General features: G+C 41.4%; 1 protein-coding gene across 2 annotated transcripts in view; it reads right to left on the bottom strand.

Annotated features, from left to right (window-relative positions):
* Nucleotides 1-1,507: 1,507 nt before the first annotated feature.
* Nucleotides 1,508-26,240, bottom strand: part of AMPH (amphiphysin) — a 213,883-nt gene continuing 189,150 nt past the window's right edge. For both annotated transcript variants that reach the window (XM_061165675.1, XM_061165676.1), the window contains 4 exons: nt 13,299-13,526; nt 10,785-11,030; nt 7,472-7,573; nt 1,508-3,121 (listed from right to left, as the gene is read on the bottom strand). In XM_061165675.1, coding sequence (XP_061021658.1) covers nt 3,014-3,121; nt 7,472-7,573; nt 10,785-11,030; nt 13,299-13,526 — 684 coding nt within the window. In that variant the 3' untranslated portion in view covers nt 1,508-3,013. The remainder of the gene's footprint in view (nt 3,122-7,471; nt 7,574-10,784; nt 11,031-13,298; nt 13,527-26,240) is intronic.

Genomic DNA, 26,240 nt, shown 5'->3' with positions numbered 1-26,240 from the left:
TATTAAGCTTTTTCCAGCATATTGTATTCTGGAATTTTATATATATATATATAATATATATATATATATATATATATATATATATATATATATATATATATATATATATATATATATATTATCAAGCCTGTGCTGTGTGCCTTGAGGAAGACTGAACCACCAAGGTTCTTCTTGTCCTGACTCTGCATGATGGGGATCAAGAATAGAACCACATGGCTCTGATTTCAAAGTTTGCAAGGAGGTCACTGCTCAGTCTTCTCCATGCACCTACCAATATCTGGTGCCTTTTATCTGAGCCCTAAGGTGAGGCTACATCTCCCTGGGAAGACGGTAGTTACACCACCACCCAAGGAAAGTGTGTGACCAGCTTATGTCCAAGGTCTGGCCTTTAGGTTCCAAGTAAAAACCAGAAGGCAGCATGGGCTCCTCTGAATAGAGTAGTAGAGTCCTAGCAAGGCAGATCAGTCTGTTTCCCTGGCTTTGAGGTGTTCATGCAGTTTGCGTGACATAAAGCACAGAGTTTCAGTCATCTTTAAGTTCATTGATTTCTTAAAATTTCTGCAGTTTCCCAAAGGTTTTTTTTCAATGGATCATCAGAATGGCTCATGGGGCCATGCTTGGATTTTTCTAAATCGCCTGAGTTTTGGCTTTTTTTTAAAGGCTTTTTTATGTGGTAAAAAAAGGAGCTCAGAATTCTGAAACTGCATACTCTTTCTGTGGCAGCTTGTGGATGTGGGGTTCTGGCTCACTCAAAAGCCGTCCTGGCTTTGTCAGAAAGAGCTGGCCAAGGTGGAGGCAATATAACAGCATGGTGCATGGAGCCTTCCCCATCCCAGGGGCCCTAGTGACGCTAAAATATTTTTAAAAATCCAAATTGCCAAAGGGCTTTGCCTTGCAAACTATATACATCACTCAATCTATATGTGGTATAAGCAGGAATGCCAGAAAGATATATGTTTAATAAGAACTACAAGCCTCCTTATCTGACTTTTTTGAAGGTTCTCTGCACTATCTGAAGGCCTGAATCCTACTGGGTCTGTAAGAGAAATCTTAAAAGATGAAGAGGCTAGGCCATTCATGGTGATCCACATTCGCTGGAAATGAGCCCCTGGAACAATCTTAGGTCAAGAATAGCTATTTCTTGGGACTTACCCAGTGGTCCAGTGATTAAGACCCCACCTTCCAATGCAAGGAATGTGCGTTCGACATTCCCCTGGTTGGGGAACTAAGATCCCATGTGAAAGGTGCAACCAAAAGTTTTTTTAAAAATAATAAGTAAAACTTATTTTAAAAATAACAGCTATTTTTCTATTAACACTTAAATATCCACTAAGTGTCCAAGTCAGTAATCCACCATGAGACACAAAATCACGAATCACTAATACATACCAAATTTAAAAGTCAAATAACATGCATTCTTGATCAGCTTATATTGTGTACAATTACATGGCAGAAAAGAATAAAGGGGTTTTGTCTTTAGAATTCTCTCCTATAAATGTCTAGTGAATTGACTTTTCTATGTCATCTATTTTTGTATGCACCTACAAACATAAACACGTCCGAAAGAAAAGTGACCAAAAAAATGAGGCTGGTGTGAGAAGAAGTTGCTGAGTATGGAGATCGTCAGATTTCTGTGATACACTCTTTGCAGCCACAGTGGGCACAGGGCCTCCATCGGCAGCTGTTATTTGTGCTGTGGTGATTGCCGGGCAGCAAGGACCTCCAAGTGGCCAGCAATGACTGGGATGAAGGAGTGAGCGGAAGGGAGACGGGCTGAGAAGCACAACCCGGAGGAACAAGCACATTTCTGCACAAATAACAACTCAACATCGACTGCTGCAAGTCATGCATCCAAATGAAACAAGCTTTCCAAAACAAATGACTCATCGGAAGGAATTAAGGTCATTGCTGGAGATTACCCACGGTTTATTTGGAATGACACAGCACTGAAAACAGAATCATTACAGATGACTTGTGGATACAGCATACATCACCTATATCTTATTTTCGGACGATCGGTGAAGATGACTTGCATAAGTAGAAAGAGGTGGAAATTAGGAGCTTTTGGAAATAGTGTTCTTTGGGGGCGGACGTCAATGCCCCATCAGCTGGCCAATCTCAGAAAGGCAGAAATTAAGACAATTGAGCTGCTCATCCCAACTCACCTATCTCCAGCCACAGTGGCCAGACATTCAGAGCGTCAGACTGCTTTCTCCAAAGGGGAGGCAGCTCTGACGGGCTATGAGTCATTGCATCCTGAAAAATGCACGTTCCCAACACAGATACTGTCGACTCCTTTGGCAATGGGATGGCTGATTTTTGCCCAGAGGCAAAACTGCAACTGTAATGCCGGACAGAATAAGAGCAGTGCATGAATCAATGACGCTTAAGAGACTAGGAGCTACAATGGAAAGGGAGAGTGCAACTATGCATATGTAGCCTTGTGCATACACATAGATTCAGGAGTGATGCCAACTAGCTCGTGTGACTGTGTGCCATATATATCTACAGAGAGGGAAGTGTGTTGGAAAAGAACAGTGACAACTTTTGCAGCAGTTTTGTTTTAAACACAGTAAACGTGAAAGGGAGAGCACGTGCTCACACCTGCGTAGGGAAATACGATAATCTCACGTTACAGGGTAATTCATCATGTCTTCGGCAGGGCAGCCACTCAATACCACACACTTGGTGCAGAGAAATTAAGGTTCTGGTCTGGAGGAAGCTATTTTAGAATTAGTGGGAGGGGGTCGAGTACACGAGTCTCCACAGCTCGGACAAAGCACAAACAAATCTGGTAGCAAGAACATGGGAACCAGTGAGGACTTTTCCCTTAATTTACTTTTTGCTTTCTCTGACATTGGTTTGCACACATGCTCCACTGAGACAGCCTTCCAAGCTTTGTCTGGCATCGGTCTGTCAATCATTAAGAGTGTCATAGCAAAAGTGAACTCTTCAGGTTTCCACAAAGGTTTAAAAACCCAGTAATCAGGCTCTTTCTACAATATGTTTGGCCCTAATCCAGGCGCCGGGTGAAGTTCTCTGGAAAGAGGCCTTTGTAGGTGGCGAGGTCTCTGAACTGAAGCCAGTCTGATTCCTTCACTCCTACCAGCCAGCCTGCATCCTGCAAGACAAAGACAGGGCTTTTAGAGTCCAACTATAGTAATCCCCTTACATATAACCTTCGGTTTGCGAACTTTCAAAGATGAGAATGTGTGTTGCATCAACGTCGGGTGTGAGTAACACTGCAGCTTGCCCTCTGTCTCCTATTGCTGACGATCCTTCAGCTCCACCATCTCCCATCTCCTGCCTCTCCTACAGTCAATAACTCTTTATGCTTGTTCACTCGATGCCAGCATCTGTATGCTAGCTGTTGTACTGTACTTACTGTACTTTTCAAGGTATCATGCTGTAAGATTTTAAATATTTTGTTTGTTTTTTATGTATTATTTGTGTGAAAAGTATTATGAATTTATTACACTATAGTACTATATAGCCAATTATGTTAGTCGAGCACCTAGGTTAACTTTGTTGGACTTACTAACAACTTGGACTTAAGAATGTGCTCTTGGAATGGAACTTGTTTATATGTAGGGGACTTATTGTACTGGAAAAATCTACATTGCCAATGATTAATAAAATAATGGGTTTATCGAGTATTGTGGCCCTGTACAAGGATATCACAGTACCTGTAAACTTGTGTGCTGAGCTCAGGGATAAAACTTGTCCCTAGTAAGTTGTCAGTTTAAGAAAAATAGAATAAAATTTGAAATTACTTATTTTATATATATAGTTAATTGAAGGTTAATGTTGCAGATGGTGACTGCAGTTATGAAATTAAAAGACGCTTGCTTCCTGGAAGAAAAACTATGACAAACCTAAACAGCATATTAAAAAGCAGAGACAATACTTTGCCAACAAAGGTCCATATGTTAAAAGCTATGGTTTTTCCAGTAGTCATGTATGGATGTGAGAATTGGACCATAAAAGAAGGCTGAGCACTGAAGAATTGATGCTTTTGAACTGTGGTGTTGGAGAAGACTCTTGAGAGTCCCTCAAACTGCAAGGAGATCAAACCAATCAATCCTAAAGGCAATCAATCCTGAATACTTATTGGAGGGACTGATGCTGAAGTGATGCTCCAATACTTTGGCCACCTAATGCAAAGAGCCAACTCACTGGAAAAGACCTTGATGCTGGGAAAGACTGAAGGCAGGAGGAGAAAGGGACAGCAGAGGACAAGATGGCTGGATGACATCACTGACTCAATGGATATGAGTTTGAGCAAGCTCTGGGAGATGGTGAAGGATAGGGAAGCCTGGCGTGTTTGCAGTCCACGGGGTCAGAAAGAGTTGGACATGACTGAGAGACTGAACAACAGCAAATGTTAATGTCATAATTTTGTACAAAATGTAGTTAATTGATGCTAACTGGATTATAACAAATTCTTAAGGAAGAGGAAAGAATTCATTTATACCCAGTGCAAAGAGAGGGACACCGTGTGAAAACATCACACACAGGATCATTTCCTGTCCTGTGGATCCCAGTGAAAGAAAGGCATAAAGACCCCTGGGTTGGAATATAGTGCTGAGAAGACCATGAGAGGTCTTCTACTTCAGCCTCAACCACTTGCTTATAAGAAAGAACTCTGTCTGCCCACTCACACGTGTAACTGAAATAAACCACCATATACAAGACTTAATCAAACACTAACAGCTTGATATGTGTTGCCTGGTATCACTATTGCGTTTGTTGTCACTGTTGTTTTTTGAGTTTATATAAACTACAGAGCAGTTTGATGTCATGACATTTGTGCTGGAAATATTCATAGTCTTTGTAAATTATTCCTTATAAACATTTGTCTATCGTATAGGTGTGCCCTCACAAAAATGAAGATAGTTAGCCACAGGCAATTTAAAGAACCCATCTGTGCATGGTCACAGGGTATGGTAGATGAAATGTAAAACTGAGAAATGGAGGATGACATCTGCCCTTGGCCTTCCAGAGATAAGCAGAGTCTACTTGGGGACAGCTGAGTTGAAGGGACAATTTTAAACATACAGATCATAGGATGTGAAACCTGTGGGAAATGATTGTCTTTATTATGTTAACCAATACAGGAAAAAGATCCCACTTAAAATGAAGGATAGCCAGATTTCATCGGAACCAATCCCCAGTATAGTTCAAGTACATCAGATAAAACGAGGTCTCATAAAATTAAATAAAGGAGCTGAATACATTTCCTTTGATATAATCTAAGACCATAAATTGATGCTGCTATACAGACAAGAAATATAAGCATTTAGACAGGCCAATTTTTGATGACAGAAAAAAAGTAACAGAGAAAAAATGATTTGATAAAATAACTGATAATATCCTAGCTGATGAGGAAAAGTGTCCTCTATAAAATTATGACGTTATATATGTGAAGGGCAAAGTTATACTTAGAGTAAAAGATGATAACTAAAGATTTTCTAAACCTCTGGTAAACATACAAAAGGTCATATTTTCCCCTCAAGTGTCTACATTTGACTTTATTTACAGTGAGTGAAAAATCCAATGAAGCCAAGGGGAGTCATGGGTTTTAAAATAATTTCAAAAAAATAAAATAAAATAGTTTCAATGAAGACAAACATAAAGGTCTGGCATAAACCCATAATCAAGATATATTCCAACTCATAGATTTTGAAATACAACTTATGAAGTGAAGCATTATAGTTAATATCAATCTTTAGCTGAAAAAAATATAGAAAAGTAAATTTTAACTGCTTAAAATATGTGGTAGACTGAAGATTTCCAGTTTTGGTTGTGGCAAAATAGCTGGTATCCAACAAACACTATTGCATAGAACACAACTATATTTATAGTTGTAGATATATGTGCCTACGTAAATGTAACTATTTTTATATAAAAATGACTGCTACAAAATAGAAGTTTATATATTAGAGGGCTTCCCTGGAGGCTCAGATGGTAAAGAACCTGCCTGTAATGCAGGAGACCTGGGTTTGATCCCTGGGTTGAGAAGGTCCCCTGGAGGAGGGCATGGCAACCCACTCCAGTTCTTGCCTGGAGAAGTCCATGGACAGAGGAGCCTGGCGGGCTATAGTCCATAGGACTGCAGAGAGTTGGACATGACTGAAGTGACTTAACACGTATATACCTCAACTATGTGAAGGCACTGAAAATGAAGAAAAGCAGGCAGACATTGAAAGTGAACATGTTAGCTGCTCAGTCATGTCTGATTCTTTGCAACCCCATGGACTGCAGCCCACCTGGCTCCTCTATCCAGGGAATTCTCCAGGCAAGAATACCGGAGTGGGTTGCCATGCCCTTCTCCAGGCAATCTTGCCGACCCAGGGGTAGAACTTGGGTCTCCTACATTGCAGGCAGGTTCTTTACCATTTCTGAGCACCAGAGCAGAAAATGGGGAATATTTAACCCCTGAAACCACACTGGGTTATAGCTGTTAACAAGGTCTTTCCTGAGGGTTAACCTCAGTCTGTGTGATGCAGGACATTCAGAGGATAGAGTTTACGGCTGCCAGAGGAGCTGTACTTTTATGGAGACTATCTTGAAAGAGGGGACTACAGACAGGGAACCTCAAATATACAGAAAACTTCTTTCCTAGAATTCTGAGCTGCACCCCAAGCTATAAATGCATAAGTGCTTCTCCAGGAGCCTGGGGGAAAGGAATGGCAGGAAGGCAACAATAGCTAAGTAGAAATTTCAGCACTGGCAGTGCAGAGGAGGCAGAATTTTAAGTTCAGATCCCACAAAGCTAGTGGGCTTGATAAATCCTTCAGGATTTCTATTGAAATCCCAAAGGAGAATGTCTAAGAAGTAGAGACAAATCGCAGGACTAAGATTTAGCCTGAGGGTAAAAAAACTAAAACAAACTTCCATGAACTCAAGGTATTTATCTACTCATTTAGATGCCTGTTAGAAGAAAAAGAAACAATTTTTGGAGGTAGAAGACAGAACTGAGACTCTCCAATGCAACAGCCACTGTGTTCAGTGTCATTTTTTTTTAATTACAGGAAAATATGACCCAAAGATAAAAAGCAACAGAAATGTGTCCTGAGATGACCCAGCTTTTGGAATTCGCAGTAAGAAATATAAAGCAGCTATTATGAGTAGGTTCAAGTACTTAAGCCAAAGTACACTGCTTCCCTGGTGGCTCAGATGTTAAAGAATCTGCCTGCAATGAAGGAGACCCAAGTTCGATCCTGGGGTCAGGAAGGTCCCCTGAAGAAGGGAATGGCAACCCTCTCCAATACTCTTGCCTGGAGAATTATATGGACAGAGGAGACTGGCGGGTTACAGTTGATGGGGCTGCAGAGTCAGACACGGCTGAGCAACATAGCACTCATGGAGCAAGTCAGAAGGTAGAAACATCTTCAGGAAGTCACTGAGTCCACCTGACCCTCAGGAAAACCCAGGAGAACCTGTGGTGCTTTCTGCCCTCATCCTTTACCTGGTCAGCTTCCGAATCTGAGGGCACCACCAACACCACATCACCTCTTTGTAAGGTAAGTTCATCCGAATTTGCTGCCTCGAAATCATGCAGTGTTTCCACCTGCAAAAGATTGTAAAAGAACCGATTCATTTTAGAAAGAAAAGGAGATATAAAAGCAAAGTCTCTCAGCCAGATTATCAGCAGGCACTCTTAGAAGCATCTCTAAACTGGATAAAAAAAGATAAAGATATGAGTCAAGCCCCAAATAGCAACCTGCTGCAGTATTCTTGGTGGAAAATCCCATGGATAGAGGAGCCTGGCAGGCTACAGTCCATGGAGTCGCAAAGAGTTGGACACGACTGAGTGACTTCACGTTCTTTTCTTTTTCCAGGGACTCTAACAACAAAGGAAATCTTAATCTCTGTTTACTTAAAAATATCTGAGTTTTACAGGCAGACACAGGCCATCTGAATGTATTATATATTTAGTAAAGCAATGCCTTTTTCCAAAGCTAAAATTTAGTGCATTAATTAAATTTTAATTTCTCACATTTTTGTTAGAGAGTTCTATTTTATTATCACCAATGCTTTGTTACTAATTGTTTATTTTTTTAACCTAAAGATGCCTAGTGAAAAGTTCTTCTGTAAAATGATTAATAATCGAGAAAACCATCACTTGTATGTTATATGGAAAGTACTATCTAATTAAACTCTGTGATTAATTTCTTAAATAAACTTCCTTCCCTATCTTACGTTTTAAACCATGACAATCTGTTTCTTTTCTCTCTTTTTCTGATTTTTAATAGAAATATATTTGACATGTAACATTGTATCATTTAAGGGATATACCATGTTAATTTAATACATTTATATATGGTAACATGATGGCCACTGTAGCACTATCTAGCACCTGATTATGTTACATAATTATCATTTCTTTTTAGTGGTGGGGTTGAACTCTAGTCTTTTAGCAGTTTTGATGATAATAACACAACCATGTCATTCACCATGGATTAGATATCTAGGGCTACTTTACTACCAGCTTAAACATCTGTCTTAGTCCACCACCTTTCTTTCGTCCCTTTTTAAAGATTTCCTTAAATTTTGATTACAGAGAATTTTTAAGAAGCAGGAGAGAGTACTAAAATGAACCCCTGTGTTATCAAGTGTGAAACAGATCACCAGTCCAGGTTGGATGCATGAGACAAGTGCTCAGGGCTGGTGCCCTGGGACGACCCAGAGGGATGGGATGGGGAGGGAGGTGGGAGGGGGGATCAGGATGGGGAACACATGTAAATCCACGGCTGATTCATGTCAGTGTATGGGAAAAACCACTACAATATTGTAAAGTGATTACCCCCCAACTAATAAAAATAAATGAAAAAATAATAATAAAAAAATAAAATAAAACTAACCCCCATGGACTCATCGCCCAGCCTGGATAACTATTTAATCAAGGCTAATTTTCTCTCTCCCATGTCCCTGCCTCTTTCCCAGAGCCAAGACTAAACAACTGGCTTTTAAATAGTATATTTTGTATACAGAAGCATAACATGGAAGAGCTGGAAATGACTGTCTTATTGCCAAATTCATTTTTTCTGATGAAAACACTGAAGCCCAGATAGTGGGTAAATGCTGTTCCCCAGCTCACAGTGCATCCACTGAACAAAGTCAGGGAGGGACCCAGCCAGACCTGGCCTTGCTTGGCATCCCTGCCTCCTTGACTTCACGCCCTTTTCTTAAAACAGAACACAGTAGAGCACTGGCTTAGTGGCCACATGTCTGACCATGTTTTTTCCTCCATATTAATTAATTCATCAATCTATTAAGCCCCCCTGTCCCTAGTGGAAGTGACAAGGTAGCAGCTACTTTCTAAGGAGCAAATAGAAGAAAAAGACAATGACTATTCTACTCAATTCCACCCCTACAAACATACACATATTTAATACTTTTTAAAAGACAAACAGCTGAATTTGGAAATGCCAAGTCAAATATGCATATTAGCCTTCCAACTATAATCTATGAGGTAGGGTTATCTACCTTTAAGCCCCTGGCTTAAGCCCGAGTATTAGGCTTAAGTATGGGGCTTCCCCGGTGGCTTAGACAGTAAAGACTCTGCCTGCAATGTGGGAGATGCAGTTTCGATCCTTAGAAAGGGACGATCCCCTGGAGAAGGGATTGGCTACCCACTCCAATATTCTTGCCTGGAGAATTTCATGGACAGAGCAGCCTGGTGGGCTAGTCTATGGGGTTGCAAAGAGTCAGACATGACTGAGTGACTAACACTTTTATTAAAAAGGTATTAAAACTGGGCTTTTTGGTAAGGACCCTTCCATTGATGAAAACTAAATAGTCATTTGAAAGCCTCCCTGAGCAAAACTTTCTTCCATCATTTTTTTCCTTATCATAGAAGCCAATTAACATATTTATTCACTTTTAAAATATTTATGAACTCCTTACTTTGTGCCATGCAACTGCAGCAAGGTGTTTCCTGCCCTCCAGCAAGGAGCAGATAAGCACACGGATAATTTCAAGCCCTGGGCTCTAGGGGGAACTCGAGGGGGCACGTGGGGTGGAAGCAATCACCCCATTCACTACCAAGGGGCATATCATTTACCTTGTGGCAGCCCAGCACCATGGAAATCTTACCATGTTATAATGTGAGGATGTGAGGATGAAGGCAAAAGCAATACAGTAACAAAAACAATAAATAAATATGGCAAAAAGAATGAAAACCAGACAACCAAGTCTGCACAAAAGGGCTTCAAAGCAAAGGAAGGACAAACGGTCACCAGATTAAAAAATAAGAAATGTTAAGAGACCGGAAACACATTTCTTCTTTTTAAAAGAGACTCAAAAAAAAATAAATAAAATAAAAAAATAAAAGAGACTCAGCTTTAACTGAAGCAAAATTGTAAAGCAGATCATAGAGAACTGAGAACATATTTAACAGTGTGGCATGTGGCACCAGAAGTGTATCCTTTTGGGTAGACGCGACCACCAAATTTACAAGCTTTGAAACTAAACAATGAACTCTTTGTGCCAAGTCGCTTCAGTTGTATCCAGCTCTTTACGACCCTCTGGATTGCAGCCCGCCAGGCTCCTCTGTCCATGGGATTTCCCAGGCAAGAATACTGGAGTGGGTTGCCATTTCCTTCTCCAAAACAATGAACTTTGGTTAACTGCAAATCAAACTGAAATGGAGTCCTCAAGTAAGACAAGACTAAATTTAATTACACTGTGTTCTCCATCAAAGGTGACAGATTTTGCTATTGTATTTTCCTGACACTGAATAAAGTAAGAAAAAAAAAAGGCAAAATAAAAGCTAGAACCTTGTAGAGGAAGCCGGGAGGCACTTCCTGGAAGGCCTCTCTTGCTGAGGGAGCGGAAGGTGCAGGCTGGGGGGCCCTGGCCGCCTTCTCCTCCTCCGAGGCCAGCTCCGGCATCTCACTGGTGGGGCCCGAAAGAGCCGTATCATCAGTCACCTCCTTGTACTCTGCATCCATGGTTCCTTCATGTTCTCCCTCCCCTTCATTGTTGGAAGCAGGCTGTATGACGACAGAAGGGATGACCTTCTCCTGAGGGGAGAAAAATATGGTGGTGTGGGCAAGGGCTGGGAAAGAAGGCTTCTGTACTCTCCAGCCAATCCCACCCGCCGTGGTTCCACTTTCCCCACATCTCCCGTCCAGCTAAACGTCTGCCCTTCACCCAACTTTTCTGGTCTCAAACCCTTCCACCTTGCAGAACCTTCCTCCCAACATGGTCTCCTTTTTATGTCTCCTGAGACAGAAACCTTTAGTGGGACCAATTTGTGGATCCTTGAACAAGCAGGCAGTTAGGTAAGACAGGTTTCTCAGGAAGTTGGGGGGTGGACTAGCAGATTTTGGGGAGAGAGGTTAATCATGATGGGAGGAGGGGTACAATCCTGAGAGGGAATGTAGCTAGACTCTAAGGATGCCCCCATTTTCACAGTGGTCCATTCTTGTCCCACTGAATAGTAACCCTCACTTGAAACTGACATTTAACCTCCTGTGATTGCTTTTCTCCTGGAAACCCTATTGTTAGTAAAGATCTGGCCCCTGTTTGCAGATGATCTGCCTTCCTTTGATTGCTGGTTATCATCAGAGCTCACACTGCAGTGATAACTTGAGCGATGACAATTCCCACCAACTGCTCTAAGTACTATACTGTCTGGGAGAAAAGCAGAATCAAAGGATCAAGACCCGTTTTATTCTTTTACGAAGACGAGCAGGGAAGGGAATTTCACTAGCATATGGGAAGCCTGGAGATCAAGTTCTATATATCCTCAGATATCAGTGAACATAGATAGGCACCTCTATTCTTCAATTTGGGGAAAATAATACATTCTTTCAATGAGCATGTTGTCACACATACAGAAATATGCCTGGCATTGTGACAAGAAAATCTATGGAAAAATATAGAATGTACTTTTGACTTATTTCTCTAAATAGTACCGCTGCCGGCTGTTTGAACAGGATCATTTAGCTTCAAGCATTAAGGAACTCTGGAAAGATTTCTGGAAATTTATTATGAGTGAAATAATCAGGGAAAAGCAAAACCTCCCATTAAACCAACTCTTTACTATTTCTACTTAGAATTCAGAGGAGCAAGAACATGGGGTTTAGAAGAGGCATCCTTGCTGTGGCCTCTGGGTTTGAGGCCTCACACTAGGAGTATCTGTATTTGTTGCCTTAGTGTCTCTGGGGTAACTCCAACTTCAGGTCATATTAATAACCCAATGTAGGGATGGGCTTTTGGTAAAAGGAGCCTAATGGAGAGTTTAAGGCACTCTAATATGCCAAAGCCTTTGACTGTGTGGATCACAATAAACTGTGGAAAATTCTGAAAGAGATGGGCATACCAGACCACCTGACCTGCCTCTTGAGAAACCTGTATGCAGGTCAGGAAGCAACAATTAGAACTGGACAGGGAACAACAGACTGGGTCCAAATAGGAAAAGGAGTACGTCAAGGTTATTTAACTGGTATGCAGAGTACATCATGAGAAATGCTGGGCTGGAGGAAGCACAAGCGGCAATCAAGATTGCCAGGAGAAATATCAATACCTCAGATACACAAATGACACCACCCTTATGGCAGAAAGTGAAGAAGAACTAAAGAGCCTCTTGATGAAAGTGAAAGAGGAGAATGAAAAAGTTGACTTAAAGCTCAACATTCAGAAAACTAAGTTCATGGCATCTGGTCCCATCACTTCATGGCAAATAGACGGGGAAACAGTGGAAACAGTGGCTGACTTTATTTTTCTGGGCTCCAAAATCACTGCAGATGGTGACTGCAGCCATGAAATTAAAAGACCCTTACTCCTTGGAAGGAAAGTTATGATCAACCTAGACAGCATATTAAAAAGCAGAGATATTACTTTGCCAACAAAGGTCCGTCTAGTGAAAGCTATGGTTTTTCCTGAAGTCATGTATGGATTTGAGAGTTGGACTATAAAGAAAGCTGAGCACCAAAGAATTGATGGTTTTGAACCATCAATTGGTGTTGGAGAAGACTCTTGAAAGTCCCTTGAACTGCAAGGAGATCCAACCAGTCAATCCTAAAAGAGATCAGTCCTGATCTCTTAAGTGCTTAAGCCCAGTCCACCAGAGCAAGGGGAGCTATGTGGAGCCTCACAATGCTGATCCAGGAGAATGCTGAGATCACTCTTTCTGAGAATCGAATATGTCATTTTGGTGGAGTGGGAGCCACAGAATGGCTACAGACCATCCATTACTGCACATTCAAAAGAGGTATCACCATTAGCCAACAGAGGGTTCCAGTGGCCACCACCTCCCTAGAAACTTCACTCACTAGGACACGTACCTGAGTGGCCGCTGCTTCCGTTTCTTCCAGCTGAGATCTGTCACCATCTATGGCCTCTGTGGCTCCGGTGTCGGTCTTGGCCTCCTCTAAACCTGCTCCTGCTCCAGCTGGAAGAGCCACCTTCTCTGTCTCTGCTTCCTCCACCAGGACCCCCTCGGCCGCCAGGACCCCCTCGGCTGCCGGCACCAAGGTTCCAGCCATCACGTCAGCCTCCACTCCAGGGATGACCTGCAAACCAAACGGGCCTCAGTAAGAGTCAGACTCAGCCTGTCATGTCTGTCCCCTTTTCTGAGGCCATCAGACTGCCAGGCTTTCTTTGTCATGTCCCGAAGCCCAGTATTTAGGTACAGAAATCTGCCATCTGCTCCAAGTTCTGACTCCTCGGCCTCCTGGGCCCCCAACGATGTTACAGTCCTCAGCTTTCCTTGCAGGTGGGTGTAGCAAATGGAATGGGAGTGGAAGTGACACATGCCACCCTTGAAACACGGCTTTTGAGGTATGCACAGTCCCCTCCACAAGCTCTTTCTAATCTGTGTTGGCTGAAAGCAGATGAGAGCAATATTGCAGAGGATATCTGAGTGACAAAAATGGAAGGGGCCCAGGCCCGATACTACCTGGATCAGGCCCGATACTACCTGGATCATGGAAGAAAGCCATTGACAAGCATCCTTATCACACAAAGTCAGAATTTCATAAACTGCATTTAAAAATATAAACTTTCAAATCTTCATGGAGAAGGTCCCATAAGCTAAATTACATTCATTAAAAAAAAATTAGCAAGTTTCTCAATGAGACCTCTTGAGAATGAAGGGAGAATCATTTTTGTCATCAAATATATATGATAATTCAAATTAAATCAGATTTAGGGACCTTTACTAGGAAACACAAAATAGAAAAAAAATGAGAATCTTGTTTCTAAAGTTGGAATGTAGTTGAAAGAGCTTTAAATAGTATGTAAAAGCTGGAATAATGAAATAAAGTACAATCAGAAATTTTAGTTTTGAACAGATTGGCTATGGAGTCCAAGTCTTCACAAGACTCTCACATCAGCTCGCAGACTTGATTTGAGAGATTCAAATCAGAAAGACTGAGAAAAAAGGAGCACTGTAGATTGATTATATATAATACACTCAGGAAGCATCTTTCAAAAACTGATCTTGCTAGCTGATGTGATTAGAATTAATCATTCTTTTTCCTTATTGAATAAACTCTACCCAGTTTGTCCTATTAAGTTAGGAAAGCTTTCATGATGCAGATACTTTAACTGTTGAACCCAGAATACTGAAAAGGGCAATGGACACTGCCTGCTGAGCGGGCCTCAGAAATGGGAGATGGAGATTCTGAGCCACACACCTATGGTCATAGCAGGGCATTGAAAAAACCTCTTCTGACTCAAATGTACTTTAATTTATAAAAATAACCCATTGCAATACACACCCTGTGTGTGTGTGTGTGTGTGTGTGTGTGTTAGTCGTTCAGTTGTGTCTGACTCTTTGCGACCCCATGGACTGTAGCCCCGCCAGGCTCCTCGGTCCATGGATTCTCCAGGCAAGAATACTGGAGTGGGTTGCCATTCTCCTCTCCAAATACACACCCTACTAAATAGAAAATAGATAACCAACAAAGACCTACTGTATAGCACAGAACTATACTCAATATCTTGTAATAATCTAGATGGGAAAATAATCTGAAAGAGATATACATATAAATCTCTATATATAGATACATATATATATATATAAAACTGAGTCACTTTGCTGTATGCCTGAAACTAACACAATTGTGAGCCAACCATACTGCAGTAAAAACAAAAATAACTGACATAAAATTAACCTGCTTCTGAATACATTTTCTACAACATTTTACTTTAGAAATGAAAAATATTCTAGCAGTGTAGTATTTGTTATATGGACAAGTATCACTCATATTCTTAGAAGCTATTTCCTTCTCTTAGGAGAATTTCCTGTTATCAAGAATTTGATATCCTATTATCTCCACAAAGTATGCAATGATTTAAAACACAGTCACTGGCCATGACATAGAATGTAGTTTTTTTCCTACTCTGTCATTAAGTACATGAGTTCAGAAAAAAAATTCTTTTACATGACACTTATTTAAGGTGCATTAAAAGTACTGATAATTACTTAAGTGGGGTACGAGGTACAGGGGGATTTATATTTAGGTGAATGACTGAAAATTCCCATAATAAAATGTTAACTTAAAAATTTAAAAGAATTATATCTCTTGTTTTACATAAGCATAGGTCTTTTATATATGTTATTGTTGCCACTGTTGAAAGAGTAATGCTCAGAATATAACTTAGGAGGGCATCTTAATTTCAAGAAGACTGATAAACAAGGGCTCTTAGCTTTGCTGTTGGAAAACCAACAAGCTCTCTCCAGGATCCTAAGAAACTACATATAAACTATACATAAACACAATGTGTATACAATGGACTTAGGAGTTCAAATGTCAAAAGCAAGTTGTGTTGTCATCGTTTTAAGTTATATGTATTTTCCATCTGTCTGAAAAAAAATCACCCCTACGGAGTGAACACCCCCTGGTTTCAGCAGTTTCGGGCCAGACAGACTCTGTATCATGCAGACAGCATGGGTAAGCTGAGTGGTGAATACTACTACACACACACAGACGTTCTATTACAGGTCAAAAAACAGACATTATGTTACGTGACAGGCTGCTCCCCCAAGTGATCACACATAAAACCTTCCTTACATACATGTTCCAACTACATACCATTAGTAATTGGATTTTACTCTCAACTGAATCAATATATCTCCTGAAGAGAATAGATTTCTGTGAGGTATTGAATGATGTGGCCAAAAGTAATGTTTTACCTTTAATAATGAGTTCCTGATTTATCTCTACAGTTATCTCTATATAACCATCAGTTTGGTTGTATCCGATCTTACTAGTGCAAGATATGCATGTTATCACCTTTCCTTCGCTAATAATTTTAACAGGCATCATCATTGACTGGATCCGATTTAGACCTGAGAGGGTGTCTGCAGTGACGCCGGCCACCAGCAGGTGGAGACCAAGGGCTCTGTCTGCCTGCTCTGATACTCTGAACGCAAAAGAGCATGTCACCAATTTACCTGACCCGTGTCACAAAAAAGGGATGGAGCATGTGGTAAATCGTTGATAAGAATGATGGAAAATAATAATCACCTAAATACTAAAAGTAACAATGACAATAAAGACAAGGTGCCAAGGAAACGGCACTTTGGCTACAGAGCATGCGTGTGTGCTGTCGCCTCGGCCAACTCTGACTCTTTGTGACCCCATGGACTTCAGCCCACCAGGCTCCTCTGCCCATGGGATTCTCCAGGCAAGAATACTGGAGTGGGTTGCCACTCCCTCCTCCAGGAGATCTTCACAACCCAGGAATCAAACCAATGTCTCTTAAGTCTCCTGTATTAGCAGGAAGGTTCTTTACCACTAGTATTACCAGGGAAGCTCTTGACTATAGAGAGGAAAAGTTAAACACTTTGAATGACCTACTTAAAAAAGGGAAGAAATGATCGCTCTTCCAGCCTTCTCTGAGTCCATTAGAAATGAATTTCTATTTCTCTAGCTGAAATTAATACTCTGATTTTAGAAACCTTAAGAACATGACAGGGTTTCCCTGGCGGCTCTAATGGTAAAGAATCCTCCTGCAAGGTGGGAGACCTGGGTTTGATCTCTGGGTTGGGAAGATCCCCTGGTAGAGGGCAGGGCAACCCACTCCTATTCTTGCCTGGAGAATCCCCGTGGACAGAGGAGCCTGGCGGGACACAGTCCATGGGGTTGCAAAGAGTCAAACATGCCTGAGCGACTAAGCACGGCACAGCACTGGTGAGTCAGCGGTAAAGACTCTGCCAGCAATGCAGGAGCCGCGGGAGACGTGGGTTTGATTCCTGGGTCAGGAAGATGGCCGGGAGGAGGGCATGGCAACCCACTCTAGTATTCTTGCCTGGAGAATTCCATGGACAGGGAAGCCTGGCGGGCTACAGTCCATATAGTCGAAAAGAGTCGGACACAACTGAAGCGACTGAGCATGCACACAGGCAGGAATACTACAAAAAGAGAGGGCTGTCTCTACCTGTATTCCCTTGCATCTTTCTGCCTCTGTCTGACATTGCTCTGAAAATCAAGGATGCCCTGATCCTCACCTTATGTCTGGAATCTGCCCCATCGTGTCTGCTCTTACCAAAATAGTTCCAGTGCCTATTTACTGGCAGCAATAATAGATAACATAAAGATACAGTGGAAATAGAATCCATTTGCTCAGATTCAGTGTTTGTTCCAGATAAATCAAGAAGAGATTAAGAAGGTTTTCAGGGAGAGTTATCCCTCTTTTATGATTATTTTTATGCATTCCAATTTGTTAGCTAATGTAGTTTAAGACTCTAAATTTAGTTTTTTCTAGACTCTGCTTGCTACCACAGATGTTACACCCGCAACCACAATGACTAATGACTGCTACTGAATATTTTTTAAATGCTTTTTTGTTGTTGTTGCTGCTGTTGTTTTTAAGGGAGACCGGAGGGAGGAGACTACTGAAAGTATTTCAAGCCTTTGATAGTCAACATTATCAATTTTTTTTCTCTTTACATTTTAAGAGAAACACTAGTACCTTATCTGCTGCCAAAATTATACTACCTTGGTATACTATTTTGGTTGGCCTAATCGATTTATGGTGGAAAACATCTGACACAAAAACAGGTTAAAATTAGTTCTCCCTGCCCGCGGGTTGTTTACTGTATCCACAAGGTCTGTGCATGACAAGCACCCTATAAACAATTTGTACATTCATCAGAGAAGCCACAGAGACCCACATGGGACGTTCGCCGAGGTGAGCATTTCTCAGTTTACCACACAGTACAGATCTTACTGCCTTTTTATCGTCTGCGTCAACAATCCTCTTGGTGGAAAGCAATGTGTTGGTATTCGTGACAGTCTTTTCAAACACCTACTGGCCTTAGCGAGATTTTCTAGAAGTAGAGTGATATGAATGCAATGCAACAATGGTGCCCGTATCCTGCAAAGCAGGGGAGCCCCAGGGGTGACCGAAACTAGCCAGTCCCTCTGGTTGCTGGAGCCCGTCTTAGAAGCAGGTCAACAAGGATGAGAATCGAGACGAGGAAGAGCCCTGATCGGCTGCAGAGGAATTTGTAATCTGTGGGCTTTGTGTAATTTATTGATTGATTTATTCACTGTTTTCTTGTCAATATTTGCTCTGAACAATGCCTGAAATATATTTCTTAATGATAAGTAAAGAATGTAAGAAACATATATTTTTTAATTTGATTATACTAAAATCGGAGAGTAGCCATCTTCCTGACATTTGCTCTTGGCAGAGCCTCTGACAGTTTCAGTATATGCACATTCTGCAGCCTGTGGGGGAAACTGACATTTACTGTGACTCAGGCACCATCCCAGGTGCTTTACATCTATCGTATATTATTCGTCCAACAGCCCTATTAGATATGGTCCCACTTTCTACACAAATCAACTCATACTCAAGAGTTGAAGTAACTCAAGAAATCAGTAAACTAGGATTGGGACAATCTGACTAAATCTTGTGTTTCTTCACACCAACCAGCATTCAAGTAGACAATGTACCTCTCAAATTAAGAGTCCCACTGTGATGCTCAGACCTGGCACCTCCACAGACCCATGACATCCTACTGTCAACTCCAAACAAGCAATGTTTGCTGAAGAATTTGAGTGTGTTCTTACAACCAATGCATTCACTTATACTCTAGGAATGCTGTCTTTAAGATGAGATTTGGGGTGGGGGGGTGGCAGTAGAAGAGAGGTCCAAGGCCGGGGGGTGGGGAGATATATGTATACATATAGCTGATTCATTTCAATGTACAGCAGAAACTAACATGACACTGTAAAGCCATTATACTCCATTAAAAATAAATAAAACAAACAAAAAGATGAGATTCATAGATTCAAAATCTATTTGCAGACATGATCTGGGTACCTAAGCAACCATGTCATAAAACCCCTCTTTTGTGATACAAATCATATGGTAAAAAGCTACTGAGAAGAGGTTGGTTAGATAGACTTTCTCCTCATTATTTTTGCCAATATTCCTGAAAATTCTGTTGTTTAGAAATAGAGACAGAATGAGAAAGTGGAAAAGAAGATCATCCTGGTTTCCCCAGTGCACTGCAGAGTTATAACTGAAAACACACAGAAGCTGGGCACCTGGGCAGTCCTAAGCGATGTTCACAAGTTAAACAATGATATGATTCCAAAGCTGGAAGGATCAGAGGGCTCATCTAGGAAAGGTGGATTATCTTCACAAACAGAAGGAAATACTGTGCATTGCACATTTGCAGACGGGGATGTGAGTAGGTACAGTAAGCCCCCTACACGCCCTGTGTTCTCATTTTACAAGTGAGGAAATATGATGGAGGGCAAGGAGCCCTGCAGATGGAGCTGGAGACCCAAGTGTCAGTTCTGACTCTCCCACTGATAAACACTAGAGCTGGAGTGACCCCTGAGTCCCTTTGGGAAGTAACAAAGGGAGATGGATCCCACAGTGTGAATCCTGGCTGCAGGCTGCCCTTGCCTTCTTCTGGATCCAACCTGAGCTCTTGACTTGTCTGAAAATACAAGCGTGTTATGAAAATACAGGATTTCCTTAAGGATCCATCTTAAAGAAAAGCTTAAGAGGCAACTAGAGAAGGAAATGGCAACCCACTCCAGTGTTCTTGCCTGGAGAATCCCAGGGATGGGGTCGCACAGAGTTGGACACGACTGAAGTGACTTAGCAGCAGTAGCAGAGAAAGGAAAATCCCTGTCCTAAGACACAGCCTGGTGGAGAGTACCCCTTTTCACACAAACCACACTTAGAACACAGCAGTGACTTCCCTGACGGTCCAGCAGCCAAGACTCTGTGCTCCCAGTGCAGGAGGCCCAGGTTCAATCCCTGGTCAGGGAACTAGATCCCACATGTTACAACTTAAAGAGTTTGCATGCTGCAACTAAGACTCGGCTCAGTCAAATAAATACTAAAAAGTAACCCAAAAGACAAAATGGCAGGTGACAATTTCCCTACAGTAGAACGGTAGTATGAGCTTTCCCAGGGAACACCTCACCATCACTGGTGTTCCCTTCCTCTGTAGTACCTGGTATTACAAACTTCATTTGCTACTCCCTACATTTTCTTTCTGGGCTTCCCTGCTGGCTCAGATGGTAAAGAATCTGCCTGCAATGCAGGACACCTGGGTTCAATCCTGGGTTGGGAAGATTCCCTGGAGAAGGGAATGGCAACACACTTCAGTATTCTTGCCTGGAGAAATCCACGATAGAGGAGCCTACAGGGCTTCAGTCCATGGGATAGCAAAGAGTCAGACATAACTGAGTGATTAACACTTTCACACTTTCTTTCTAATAAAGGAATTTCATGGTTCCTCCCCCACCCCGACCTTCATCTTAATCATCCTTTTCAATCTACTCTCCTAGCATGGCCTGCAGTCCCATCATAAACCTTCAGCAGCCTGGTCCCAGAGCAACTCAGCTGCTGGCAGAGGTGTTGCCATGGCAACATCGGTCCGATTTAGCTCCATACTTTCTTTATAAATTACGATCTCCTACTGAAATACCAAAGTTAATGAATTTGGGGTTAATTTGGCCTTTAAGGTCATAGTAGACTATCCAATCATAGTACATATTAAAACCAAGTTTTAATTAGAGATTATTTGCAATCTCTTCTTTGGGAGAAGTGGACAGGAAAAGTGGATTTATCTTTGCATGCAAAGGTAAAGATTGTGTGTTGCACACTCTCAGAGGTTTTGAAATGATCAAGTGTTAGTTTCAGAAGTAGCCACAAAACACCGCCTCAGTGGGAGTTGCAAAGAGCTTGTTTAAGGAAAACGCCTCTACTGCACAATAAACATTTCACTCTGCCTGGCTACGGTGTCTTTGAGCACTTGCTGTCACTGCTCAAATTGCCTTCTTGTGAGTAGGTCCAGGCTTGGGTTGGCAGAAGGCTGAGGCAGGGCTACCAGGCACACCCAGGGTCGAGATCAAAAAATGGAGATCTGCCAATCACCTATATGTCACCATGCTTAAAATTCCCAACCCTGACCCTGCCAGAACCATGGGCACCTCCCTGGGTAGCCTGGGACCCACCCAGATGGCAGTCAGGGGACTGGATCTTGAGGAAGGATAGGGAGTTGACAGTCACCCTTTGAAGACCCAACTGTCTACCTTAGGATATGACAGCCTCTGACTAGAGTAAGTAAAACATACCCCAGGCCATTCTGTCACCCCATTTGCTTAGCAAATAGAAGCTATAAGGTACAAATGAAGGGTACTCGTTACCATGAGGGGTTTTGGAAATTCTTCACTGTTTAATGGAATAAGTTGTAGATTTTTGAGAGCAGCAAGAGAACATATTGTGTATCAAGTACAACTTGTAGAGGAGAGATGAAGAAAATTGGGAGAGAAAGGGAAAATGATTTCCCCAAGGCCACCTCAACAGTTAGCCATGGAGCCAATTCTCCAGACTCTTATTCAGTGATCTTTCCAATATATCACCTTAGATCCTTGCTTTGCAGCCAAAGTGGAGGATCAGGATACTCATTGCCTCAGAGAAACTCAAGGTTGGGGCTGTATGAACATTTCTGTTCCTTTTTTGATCCTTCAGCTTCACACCAGAAATATATACCACGTCTAAGTGTGGCGTGGAGAAAGTCCTGGTGTCACCATGGAGGGATTTCAGCCCAATCGTAATCCTGTTGGCTTTAGACTGGTCTGTAAACATACTTTTAAAACCTGCATTTTTGAAAAACATAGCCTCTGTAGTAGTTAAGAGAGGAGTATCTATAAATTAAAATGTCAGGATTCACATTTCATGGCATCACTTTCTGGGTATGTAATCTTCATTTACACCACTTAAACTGTGTCTCAGTTTCCTTAATCTGCAAAATGGGATAACTATTCCTAAATATCATCTTTCTTGGGATTGCTGTGAGAGGAGGCATGTCAATTATTAGCATTCAGTATGGTCCTGTTGACTATACCTTAATTCTCTTGGTGTCTTTAGTCATAAACTGCCTTTTACTGCAGAACACACAGAGTAAGGCAGTATTGGGGTTGCTTGAGACTCAATATTAAAAATAAAAGTATACACTAAGCCAGAACCAAAAGGGCATATATTGTATGATTTCATGCATATGAAATATCTAGAGTAGAAAAATCCATGGAGACGAAAAGCAGACCGGCAGTTCCCGGGGTTGGAGGGGAGGAGGGGACCATGTGCACAAGGTTTTAATTTGGGGTGATGAACAGGTTTCAGAACTAGACAGATGTGGTAGTTGTACAACATTAGAAATGTACAAAAGCCACTGAAGTTTGCACTTTAAATCGATTGTTATGTGAACTGCACCTCAATAAAAAATCAATTAATTTATGTTAGGTTCACTTTAAATTGATTAATTTTATGTTACGTGAATTGTACCTCAACAGAAAAAAATGAGTACATGCCAAAAGTAAAAAAATCACTAGGCACCAACTGTGGACAAAGGGCTCCTTGAAGATGGAAGAATAATCTGAAACCTCATGTCCATGTTCACATGTAATCATAACACTCTGAACAAAATAACAACATCACACAATCCTCACATGGGTCTTGCAAAAAAGGGCTTTGGAACATGAAACCCAGGAAGCAGGGAAGACAGTCTGTGTATGCCAGCTGGTAGGTGGCTAATGAATACTTAATATCAGCCACACATGAAAACAACCAGCACCCCATTTTCAGAGATGGAAACTGACAGCCCCAAGTCAATCTGCTCTGTGAGGTGTGAGGCATGGGGAGTTGTCTATCATCTTGTTACCTTCATGTTAGTCCTGGCTAACTTTGTCTCTTCCCTATGACCTGGTACAATGGTAGAGAGGAAGAAAATTCTTGGCTTGACCACTGGAATCAACTTTGTGTCAATCTCTGGAACTCACCTGCCTTTGTGTTCTCTCCACTGCTCCTGAAGGAGGCTGCATGCCTCCGAATGGCCATATCTTCCTGGCAGTGAAGTTTGGAACACTTCCTATCAGTGGACCCAATAGGAAGGTCCCTAGAAGAGACACAGTGTTCTTAGAAAGGGCAAAGAATTTTGATGGGATGCAGCTTCTTCAGGATCCAGGAGGAACTTGGCCTGGATGGGGACCTATACAAGATCGAGTCCCTTAATATCGTGCAGCAAACTGAAAAGGGGGGCTGTTACCTCCACATCTCTGGCCTTCCCCTTCTCAGAGTAAAGGTATCACTGACTTATGCTTATCTTGGGGGGAACCACTTATCATGAAGATGATGACAATAATATTATCCAGCTCTCATTGTTTGAGGAACCTCTATGTACCAGATGTTAAACTAGGAACGTGGCTTATTTCCAAGCCCTTGTAGGAAACTGTGAAGACAATTAACACTAACCCCATTTTCCATTTGTGGCAACTGAGGCTCAGATGTCACACGGCTCCTGGGCAGCATAACAAGATAGGTGGCCCTGCTTTTGATCACAATAAACAGTTTCCTTTTCCTAGATACAAAAATTCAATTATCTGAATGGAAACAGAAAGAAAATGACCCTGTAATATCTGTATTATAATAGCTTTGGCTGTAGTCTCATTCAGGTAAGCAGATTATAGTGTCAATCAATCAACAAATCAATGACTCAGAATTTACCCAGATCTCTGCTGGGTGCCTGGAACACAAAAGAAACAGCTATTTGTTTGGCCTGAGGGGTACTGAGAATGTAGTTAGCTGCTAATAGGAGTGCAGTCAAACTCAGAGAAAATAACCATTCCTGTGATTTTGTTTTTCTAAGAAAAGTAAAGAGGTAAATCCATCTCCAAGGCATGCATAACACAGACACACAAATTAGTTTGTGTGTGTTTGTGTGTGTTAGTTGCTCAGTCAGGTCTGACTGTTCGCAATCCCATGGACCGTAGCCCACCAGGCTCCTCCGTCCATGGGGTTCCCCAGCCAAGAATAGTGGAGTGGGTTGCCATGTCCTTCTCCAGGAGATCTTCCCAACTCAGGGACAGAACCCCAATCTCCTGCAGTACAGGCAGATTCTTTACCATCTGAGCCACCAGGGAAATATATATAATTACATATGTAAGGCATGCTTCAGAATGAGTACTTTGCATCTGAACATAATTCTATGATGATGAGAAGCAGACAAGAAATCAGCCTCATCTGACTTCCTCTGGTCCTCAGTGTCCTCCTGACAGATCCAAGCTCACAGGTAGAGACACAGTGAAGTCTGAGCTCCCCAGTTCATGCAGCATAAGGAGAAAACTCAGCGCTGTTTCCCACCCACTTGCTCATCACAGAAGGATGCCTCAAGCACTGCACAATGTCAGCCTCCTCCCTCACCACTCCATGTGAACTAGGACGGCTGGAGCCACAGCTACTGCCTACAAAAAACCGTATCCCCCAGAACCAGAAGAGACCCTCACATCCAGAGAGGCTCAAATGTGTCTACCAGCTGAATGAAGGGGGGAAACTAGCATATGTCTTCTATACACACAGAACTATTCCCTGGCAAGATGATGTTCATGGTATATCTATCTATATCTATCTATCTATCCATCTATATTTGTTGGTTTAAATTGGCCTTGACAAGTCAACTTAAGTTTGACAAAATATTTAAAGAAACAACACACAACAAAATCAAAAGTAGTCAGTGCTTCACCTTCCAGGATTCTAAAATTATTCTAAATATTTTAAAAATATCTATCTTGATATTTTTTCTCATTTATTTGTTTTGGAAACAATGCTAAACCCTAAACTCAATTATACTGCATTATTTCTTTAGGGAAAAAAAGACATTGGTCCACTTCACATCATTTGAGCAAACTATAGGATCAGACAGAAATTTAGAGAAAGAAGGGGTTCTCTGCAAGAAAACGAAATAAACATAGGCAAATAAATAAATAAATATAGGAAAATAAATATAGGCAAAAATCATCATCATTTACTTTTTAACCTATTTCTCTAATATATATCTAAACAAATATTGATTTTCTTTCCTAAAGAAAATTTTCAGTACTTATATAACATGGAAACATCTAGAGAAGAGGTAGCAAGTGTTGGTTTTTAAAATGCATCCAGAGGGAGGTGGGAGGGGGGATCGGGATGGGGAATACGTGTAACTCTATGGCTGATTCACATCAATGTATGACAAAACCCACTGAAATGATGTGAAGTAATTAGCCTCCAACTAATAAAAATAAAATAAAATAAAATAAAGAAGAGAGAAGAAAAAATAAAATAAAATAAAATGCATCCGGCAGAGACAGCGGTAAAATTTGGTGCTTTTGGTGCTGTAGGGAAAAACTAAAGGCAATATTAGCTATTCAGGGAATAAAACAACAAACAAAAATGTAATAAACCTCTCTTGAGAGCCCAGGGTTTCTTTGTAATCCACTGCTCAAATTTCCTGTTTTCAAAATTACATTTGCTTCTTTTTCAATAAAACCACCACAAATTTCACCTCATATGAAATGCACTGTCAAGACTAGAAGTAATAACCATCTGGTGACATTTTGGTAGCAAAAATGATGACCTCAAAAGGTCATGTCAACCCCATCCTGATTGATGACAGCCACAGCCAGTCTGCTTAATGAGAGCTTGGGACACTGTGGATTTTCGTGTCTTTACAACTAAATATCACACATCTAGCAACTGAAGAGAGCTTTCTTTAGAAAAAATAACCCTAATATTATCTTGATTATGACCAAGAGAAAGAAGCTATAAACCTGTGTTCAGTTCAGTCGCTCAGTCGTGTCCGACTCTTTGCGACCCCATGAATCGCAGCACACCAGGCCTCCCTGTCCATCACCAACAAAAATACATTCTGTCTGATGTTATTTGCTTAAGTAGAAGGGAGAACTTGAGGAAGAACTGACTTCATCCAA

The sequence above is a fragment of the Dama dama genome, chromosome 18, assembly GCF_033118175.1.
Source record: "Dama dama isolate Ldn47 chromosome 18, ASM3311817v1, whole genome shotgun sequence".
Lineage (NCBI taxonomy): Eukaryota > Metazoa > Chordata > Mammalia > Artiodactyla > Cervidae > Dama > Dama dama.
The sequence above is the reverse complement of the archived record's forward strand: the minus strand, read 5'-3'. Positions and strand labels throughout refer to the sequence as shown.